This window comes from Rutidosis leptorrhynchoides, chromosome 9, assembly GCF_046630445.1.
Source record: "Rutidosis leptorrhynchoides isolate AG116_Rl617_1_P2 chromosome 9, CSIRO_AGI_Rlap_v1, whole genome shotgun sequence".
Lineage (NCBI taxonomy): Eukaryota > Viridiplantae > Streptophyta > Magnoliopsida > Asterales > Asteraceae > Rutidosis > Rutidosis leptorrhynchoides.
Window position 1 is genome coordinate 204,434,857 of NC_092341.1, and position 9,097 is coordinate 204,443,953.

At 34.5% G+C, this 9,097-nt stretch overlaps 1 protein-coding gene across 2 annotated transcripts in view; it reads right to left on the reverse strand.

Moving 5' to 3' along the window:
- LOC139866804 (uncharacterized) overlaps window positions 1-6,564 on the reverse strand; it is a 33,805-nt gene extending 27,241 nt beyond the window's left edge. Inside the window, exons 1-13 of one of the 2 annotated variants that reach the window (XM_071855091.1) lie at window positions 6,438-6,564; window positions 6,220-6,353; window positions 5,712-5,855; window positions 5,070-5,200; window positions 3,858-4,091; window positions 3,606-3,784; window positions 3,275-3,375; window positions 2,943-3,107; window positions 2,797-2,852; window positions 2,628-2,685; window positions 2,437-2,557; window positions 1,983-2,087; window positions 1,685-1,868 (exon numbers count right to left, since the gene is read on the reverse strand). In XM_071855091.1, the coding sequence (XP_071711192.1) occupies window positions 1,777-1,868; window positions 1,983-2,087; window positions 2,437-2,557; window positions 2,628-2,685; window positions 2,797-2,852; window positions 2,943-3,107; window positions 3,275-3,375; window positions 3,606-3,784; window positions 3,858-4,091; window positions 5,070-5,200; window positions 5,712-5,855; window positions 6,220-6,353; window positions 6,438-6,447 (1,530 nt within the window). In that variant the 5' untranslated portion in view covers window positions 6,448-6,564 and the 3' untranslated portion in view covers window positions 1,685-1,776. Of the gene's footprint in view, window positions 1-1,684; window positions 1,869-1,982; window positions 2,088-2,436; window positions 2,558-2,627; window positions 2,686-2,796; window positions 2,853-2,942; window positions 3,108-3,274; window positions 3,376-3,605; window positions 3,785-3,857; window positions 4,092-5,069; window positions 5,201-5,711; window positions 5,856-6,003; window positions 6,067-6,219; window positions 6,354-6,437 lie in introns of those variants that run through there. The other variant, XM_071855092.1, reaches the window with a different exon arrangement.
- Window positions 6,565-9,097: the final 2,533 nt, after the last annotated feature.

Below are 9,097 nucleotides of genomic sequence, written 5' to 3' on the forward strand. Positions count from 1 at the left end.
TGATTATAGTTTTAGTGAATTCTTTTCTAAACAGGATGAGTTCAAGCATTCTGTTGTTTATGATGATTTAGAGGAGGGGGAGATCCCTCACAACTTCACCAGAGCTGAGCTGGACGAGCTGGTGCGTCTAGAGCAAGAAGAAGCTAAAGCTGCTGACGCACAGTCCGATGATCCTCCATCAGAGGATGATTCTTTTGGCCCTGAGATTTCTAAGGATATCGATGATGGGGAAGTTGATGGTTTAATGGAAGATGTTACTTTTGAAGAATATCCTACGTATATGAATGATAGGAATGAAGATCTTCCTGGTTTTGAGGAGTTGTTTAGAACAGATGACGAAGTTTTGAATCGAAGGTGTAAAGAGAAAGAGAGAACTGAGGTTTTGCCTGAAGGGTTCTTGCCAGTCAAGTATAATGATGAGGTTGCTGCGAAGTTAGAAGCTGACTGGCGTGATATTTTGAGGATTCGAAAGTATTGTGAAAAACCGAAGCTTGAGCCAAAGTATTTGAAGATGATAAATTTGAGGAAAGGTGCGAAAGGAAGGATCTTGGCCTGGGCATACATTGAAGAATTCAACATGTTTGCAATTAAACGAGAGTTTGGAGTTGACTACATCAAACATGGTCATGAGTTCAAGTCACTGCCGTATTTTGAGCTTATGCAGATTGCCAGGTTAAAGATGTTGTATTGTGGAATGAACGATCGCTCATCATTGTTGGTTAAGAAAGTTCGAATCGCGTACAATTCGAATAACTGGAAGGATTTTAGACCACAGTATCCGAGGATTAAGTACAGGGTTGATCCTATTAATGGAGTATCTCGACAAATTTTGAAGTATAAGCCGGCAAAGACTATGAAGAAGGTTCCGTTAAGAAAATTGCCGCAGAATTGGAGTCAGAGATTTCGTTGGTGGTTTTATGATGATCGTTCTGAGGAAGCTGTGATTGTTTTAGATAAGCTGAAGGAAGATGATATCGATTGTATTCGTGTGTTGGATCCGATCTGGTTAAGGAACTGTACCGAAGCTGATATTTTTACTTTGTACTATAACCGTATGCTTTATCGTCGTGAAAACAGGGTACAGGCTGAACAGTATGTTAAAGTGGCTAAGCTGTGCTACTTGAACAACATGGTGATCGATCCGTATGATGACTGAAGACTTATGGAATAGAACTAGGTCTTAGGGGGAGTTTGTTGGTGCATAAATCCCGAGTTCTATTACGTTTATTGTTCTATTTGTTATGTACTTGATATTTCAGTCATATATGTACGTGGACACTTATACTTTGTGTTTATGATGCTTAGTATAATGTCGTGAATAGGTCAAGCAGTCGGTTGGCTGCTCAAGACCATCGACCGATGGTAGGGACCATCGGTCGAGGGACTGTCACCATCGGCCGAAGGTCCCCGACCACCGGCCGATGGTCGCTGTATTTAGTATAAATACGGGTTTCGTGGTTTTGTGTTAGGTTACACACCATAAACCCTTAGGCCGTCGTATTACTTGCTGCTAATCGTCCCAAAACCCTTACCAACCGAATACACAGTCTTAGGCATCGATTCTATCAATTATTCATTGGTTAATTCGATCCCGTTAGTCTAATACGTATTCGACTCATTCTAATTAGTGTTTCCGCCATTAATCTAGATACAACGTATGATCTAAGGTCCAAACTACATCTACAGTTGGAGTGCAGTAGCAAATTTCAAAACTGATGGATAAAGTCGAACGCAATTTCAGAACTGATTCCTTGTTTTAATTTGGGCTGGTTAAAGTTATGAAATATTCACATAAAAGAGCTCTTCCCGAGAAGCTACCCAAGCCCCCGGGAGATGATTTCCGGGTCTTGTGTTGCGCTCTCTGCTTCCTACATATATTTATTCCAAACAGAAACAAAATTATTAACTTTAATTATATAAAGCACCAAGAATGCATATAAACATTAACCAAATCAAACGTAAACAAATGTATAAGAAGGCACCTCTTGCCCAGCACACAACCGATGGCACTGAAGTCATAAATTTATCTTCATATAAAATTTCACCAGACTTTATATTCCACAACCGCAAACAGAAATCCTCTCCACCTAAAACATGCCTTTCTTAGGAATGAAACCAAAAAGAGAAAACCAAATCTTCTACAACTTTTTTTTTTTTGGAATTTTATAAAAAAAATTATATGTTAATATATGATGAAAATAAGTAAACTATTTGAATTGTTTTCTTGATAATATATTATATACTGTATAATATTTGGAGACCTTTAACATGTTCGACCTACTTAAGATGTCTAATTTTAAGCCAAACTGTGATTTTGAGAACTTGGCTCAATAAAGATACCAATAATGACTCGTTTATAAGTAAATTGAAGGAAATCGATGTACCAGAAAAAACTAGTGCAGAATTTACACTCAAAAGAATCAAAGTCCAAGATACCTGACATAAAATATCTCTCGGATGGGTCAACACCAAACTGTATACGAGTATGAGAATTCACATTTCCCTCGTAAAACTGTACAGGCCCTCTCTGAGTCAAACGATGATCATAAAGCCTTACCTGCAAAACCCAACAGAGTCTAATAAGCAGCTGAGATAAAATTAGGCGAACTAATATGCAAAAAAATTACCATTCCATCCATGGAGCTGGCCAAAAAATACTGATCATACAGTTTAAGTGCTGCCAAACTGCAGTTCGTAAACCAACAACGTTGTCATGAACATAACTCATAAATAAAAAAATAAAAAAAAATAAAAAAAAAAAGAAAAGAAAAGAAAAGGCTGAATATTTGCACTAACCATGATACTGATGAAGGCATAAAGACCGTTCGAGATTGATAGACATTTCCCTTTATCTGAAAGCATCACCAGATTTGAATTTATTATTTATAACAATATATTAAATGATATAAGGGTAAATTAACCTTTATAGAGATGGAAGTTACCTCAAACAAACGTTTATCACGTTTTTGACCTCTTCCACATACGGATTCGCTTGTTTTTAGAGAAGGAAAAGGAATTTGATGTCTAGGAAGTAACGAATCTGGTTTCTGGCGGGCATCAATTGTTACAATAGCTCCATTTCTAAGTCCACATAAAACGATATTTCCCTGAAAACCACATGACACATGATAGTCACAATAGTACAATTTTAAACACATTTCCAAAGTTAGAAAACATGCACTGATCAGTAACGCAAATTACTCAATACGATCAAAAGAATAATCGTAAATCAAAAATAGATACATGATTGTAGAAAGCCGGATAATGTTCTTACCGAACAATCAAATTGCAAGGACAAAACGTCACTTTTAGAATGGCATATCCATGTTTTTCTTCCCGATTCAATATGCACCAAAGCAACTCCAACATTTGTACCTGCACAACCCAAATTAAGGAACAAATTTAGATGAATGAAAGTAGGACAACAGAACGCAGAAATAGGTAGATGTGAACACAGATAAAAACTTGTGCCATTTATATACATCAAATGAACAGTGTCCAAACAGGCCAATAACTGAACCAACCGAGACCCGATAATTTAACATTCACGTTCATTAGTAAAAATGTAATTTTTCCTATCAAACTTGAGTTGTAAATGAGCGTACCAATCACTGCACGACTCCCATCTGAATTGATATCTGCTGTCCAAACAGTCGATTTGAATCTAGATATATTGTCGATTTTTTCACTCATCATCTCAAATCCTGAACTATAATCCAATGGTTCACTAAGGTTCATCATAAAAACGGATCCACCAGACGCTTCAGATCCCAGAGTAGTTATTCTGTTTGCTTTGAGTTAAGATCATTATGTAGAAAATTCGGTAAAAAATATATACATATACATATGAAGGATACAAAGCATGAGAAACTGAAGAATTAACATCAGTTGCTTGAGGATAATAATTTCCTGGTATCTTTACGCAGGATACATTTGAATGCATCCTAACAAAAGCTGATGTGGGACCCGAAAGCATTCCTGGTGACTTTAATAATGCCGTTTGCTTCTCTATGTCCGGAGTCTGCAAAAGATCTGGCGTTCTTCGCAACGCTGGAATTTGACGTAGTCCAAAACGCCCAACTTCATAGAAACTTCATGTCCATAAATAATAATTAATGATAATGATAAGGCATTAGAAGAAGTTAGATTGAAAACATTCAATTTTCAAGTAGATAGATTTCTTCATAATTCATCACTCATGTATTTTTTTATAATACATATGGATTTTTCTTAAAACATTGAGGACAATACATGTACTATATGTAATCATATTAGTTATGCTTTTGACGTAAATGATAAGCCTTACGAAATCATTGTCACATGGGTCGGAAATTTGGAGAGACTCGGTCAAGTCAGGTCGAGCCAGGGACGAAACGGAGACGAGTCAGGCTTTGACCAATGTTGACTTTTAGTAACCCGCATGCATGCATGCACGCACGCTATGCACGCACGCACACATCAAACATAACACTTAAATATTTCAAACATAAACATAGATTTACAGCACAAAATCTAATTTTATAAAATATAATTAGTTTACATAAGTTTGACTTCCAGCGACTCAAACCGACTCGTTCGACTCGGCCCGACTTTGACCCGACTTTTTAGCGTTGATCGACTTTTAAGGTGTTGACCGACTTTTAAGGCGTTTTTGGGCGAGCCGGGACAAGCCAATCCCTAAGCCAACGTGTCGGCCGACTCGGCCAACTTTTACAACAGTGCTTCTCATTACGATTTTCAGTGGACAGTTAATACTCGAATTGTAGTACTATTCCAACATATATATATGTATTATGTATATAGTCTGTCCCTGGCTTTAAAAGTAGAATGGACTACTTACAACCTCGAACACAATATAAAAAGTATAACAGGAAGATCAATAATAATATGTAAACGTATTAGCATAATACTCTACAAGAACCGAAGTTGTATTAAATACACACTTCTACACATAGACAGGCTATATACATGGGCTACACCTAATCTTTAACTTTGTTGTGGTCCAAGATATATAATAAGTTCCAGAGCAAAAAGATTAAATCATAATCTACACAATATCAGAAACATACCAAAACGTTCTATCAACACCACCTGTTAGTAATATTTCTGATTTAGTAACACCATCTTGAGTCAGGATGTCAACGTATACGTGTTCCAATGCAGCATCAAACAACCCCGCTGTTTCATAAAATTTCCAGATCTGACCATATACCGTACAGCATTTTCATCAAAGATGGAAAATAACAATCGTAAAAGAATATTCCACAAACTATAGAGGAAGGGAAAATGATAAGTATGCCAGGCAATCCATATCACGAAAAAACCCGGCCCTTTGCCAAGAGTAGAGATAACTGATATTATATTATTATTAGTCGAGTGTATTATAGCATCTTTAGGTCAAGGATTAGTCGGCAGTAACCTTGTAAGGACTAGTCGTCCTAGACTGGGACTAAACGGACATTTACCAACTTTGACTTTAGTTGACCGAATAAATCCGACTTTCAACTGATAAATGAGACTTTGACGACAAAGCCTTTAACCGACTGAGTTGGACTTTGACAACTTTAACCTAACAAATCGGCCAATTCAGAGTAAAGTCAAGGACTAGTCGAACTACTTCAAAATCAAATCCCGACTAGTCGCGTAACTTTTACAATAATGCTTCAGGTGTAAACAATGCTAAGTTTTCAATGGAGTCAGACTAAACTTACTGTAGGTTTTGATATCTGTATCTTCTGGTATTGCTCTTGAAAGTTGACCTTCTTTTTGTTACATGTGATTGAATTACCGCACAACTCCCTGATATGTAGCATCTTAACAACTTTTGCTGCCATTTGACTCTCTCCATATTTTGCCTGTACGCATATTAAACAATCCAGTCATTAACTTTTATAACTAATATTTTGCCCGTACGCATATTAAAGAATGCTTCCAAACCAGTAAATCCTAAAAAATGTTATGTAATTCCATTACAAAATTCGGAATATAACTACCAAAACTTACATAACTTTAAAATTGCTGAGAAGATATTAAAAGGGACTGGTTGTTGGTCCATTATCTTAGACCCTAAAAATTGATGTTTAAGCTTGAATAATAATTAATATTAATACTAATCGATAATGATAGAATTAAAAGAAATTACTTGTGATATAGATAAATAAATAGATAGATATAAATATAAATAAAATAAGCAATTGAAAACATTGGAATTATAATGACCTGTTTGGATTGGGGTGGTGAATTTTGAACACCGGTTGATGATGAAGAGTTTCTAGAAGAAGGAGCACCTGGAATGTTTGATTTAATAGGGAAGTACCTATTCTTTTCAGCATCAAAATACAATCCTGGAAGATCTATCAAAAAACAACAACAGCAATCATAAGTTACATGTATCGTATCAATTAAATCGATTTATCTAAATTGTTTACAAGTAAAACCTTGAGGCATATTTGGCAATTTTCGTTTTTCTGTTTCTGAAATCGATTACAAAAAAAAGTTGACGGAAGCGTTGGGTGCGCGCTAGGCGGTGATGATGGCGGCACAGAGAAACCAAGTAAGAAAAATAGGTTATTCAAATTTATTTAAATTATCAATTTCTTAAGAACACTGTACCAGTAGGGCGTTTCTTGTGATGTTACTTGTCTTTTTACATATTTTGAATGAGTAGGGCGTGTTATTTTTTTTAGTGGAGTAGTGATGGTGTTTCTTTTTTGGTGTCACTTTGAGTGGAATGCTGATGTGAAATTTTATTTTTATTTTTCTGTTTTTTCTATTTGTTTTATTTTTACTTATGTGATTTTAAATGTAAAAAAAAATTACACATTTAATAAATTTAAAAAAAAAATGCATTTAAATTAATACCATTACTACTAAAAAAATACATTATTAAAACTCTTAAAAAAAATTATATTTATTAAATTCCTAAAATAAAGACGCACATATCTTGAACTTATTTCTACTCATTGGGAAAGGAAGTCGTAATTCTTCATCTGGCTACGAACATACCATTTTAAATTTTGAAGGGCTACCACGTCTTCCGGGTCTTCCTTCCATTGTGGTCGACGATCTCCCCAACAAATCAACATGTGTTAGTGTGGTTGCCATACGAACATACTCATTGAAATTGTCAAGCGACTCCGTCTTGCTGTCACCACTTCCATTCTGTCCATAAACTCGTTGACCCTTGAAGAATTCAAACTATTCCCACGAGAAGACGCTCCCACGTCCGAAGAATCCGTAGTCTTTTGTGCTTTCTTTGCCTTATCTCGTCCCATTGGACGCGCCATCAGTACGTTCCCAAACAACTCCGCTTCAAAGTCTTGCGAGGGGCTTATCGGGTCTCCTTGATTTTCACCCGAAACATCAACATGATAGTTTTCCGGATGGTTAACAACCGGATCTTTTGGCACGATCCACTTTGGATGTTGTTTCAAGAAAAAAAAGTTTCCTTCAAAGTAAAAGGTTTCGAGTATGCATCAAAATATGATTGCAATGCGCTGTTGTAAACATCTTCGTCATTCGCACCACTACGCCAATTTCCTTGATATCATTGAAAATTGGTAAAAACGCCATACAAGCATTGTTCACATTTCGCCATTTCGCCATTTCGAAGATAAAGAATCTTCATTTCGTGACCATCCATATTAATTGTTATTAAACTTATCCATTACCGTGCCCCAAAAACTTTTAGCCTTTTAGGATCGGCCAACAATAGGATTCTCCGAAGTATCACAATAACATTGAGCCAACCGTACAAGCTCTTTTGAAGCCCAAGTTTTTTGTGGGTTTTGCCTTCCTTCGTCCGCCACCTTTTTCCCTATCAAAATTGTATAAAACATTATATTATGCAAAATAATACTTATTTATACTAATATTTTATTTAAATATATGAATATATATCTATAATAATAATAACATATATATATATATATATATATATATATATATATATATATATATATATATATATATATATATATATATATATAAACTAACATGTACTAACATATATATATATATATATATATATATATATATATATATATATATATATATATATATATATATATATATATATATATATAGTGGTAGGATCAAGAGGGAAGTAACCATTCGGGGGGAAGCGGGGGAAGCAAAAACTTTTTTTTTTTTGTTTTTTGAAAAAACTTTGTTCACGAACATTATAGATGAGATGAAAATATGAACATTTAGTAGAGACACTTTGTGATAAATATTTTTATTTTGGCGGAAAACGCTCGAAGAAGTAATATATAACAATTATCGTGTTTTTCGAGCGTATTTTGAGGTTTTAGCTATTGGGGTTTAGATATTAGGGTTTATATATTAGGGTTTATAGGGTTTAGATATTAGGGTTTAGAAATTTAGGGTTTAGAGTTTAGATTTAGGGTTTAGATTTAGGATTTAGATTGAGTTTTTAACACGAACGGTTTAGAGTTTATGGTTTAGGGTTTAGGGTTTGGTGTTTTGGGTTTATGGAATAAACCCAAAACACCAAACTCTAAACCCCAAACCCTAAACTCTAAATCGGGCTAAATTTTACTTCGCAAAACATGAAAAAAAAACGTTCATATTCTTCACGAACAATATTATCTTGAATGTTATTTTTGTCAATCGTTTTCCCGCCTAAATAATAACATTCATCACGAAGTGTCTCTTCTAAATGTTCATATTTTCATGTGATCTTGATGCCGGAAAAAAAAAATTTTAAAAAAAAACGAAAATTTTTTTTTTTTTGCTTCCCCCCACTTCCTCCCGATTGGTTACTTCCCCATTGATCCTGCCCCTATATATATATATATATATATATATATATATATATATATATATATATATATATATATATATATATATATATATATATATATATATATATATATATATATATATATCTACAATTTACAAAGCATGAAAATTAAATCCTACTTGTCACACTCACAGGGTCCCATCAATTCCTTTTCCATGTGGAATTTTTAAAAAATTAGTATCAAATGCTACAAAATACTCCTAACTTCCACGTGTACATCAAACACCTCCTTTATTTTATTTCTCCGAATTAAAAAAAATAAAAAATCAAATC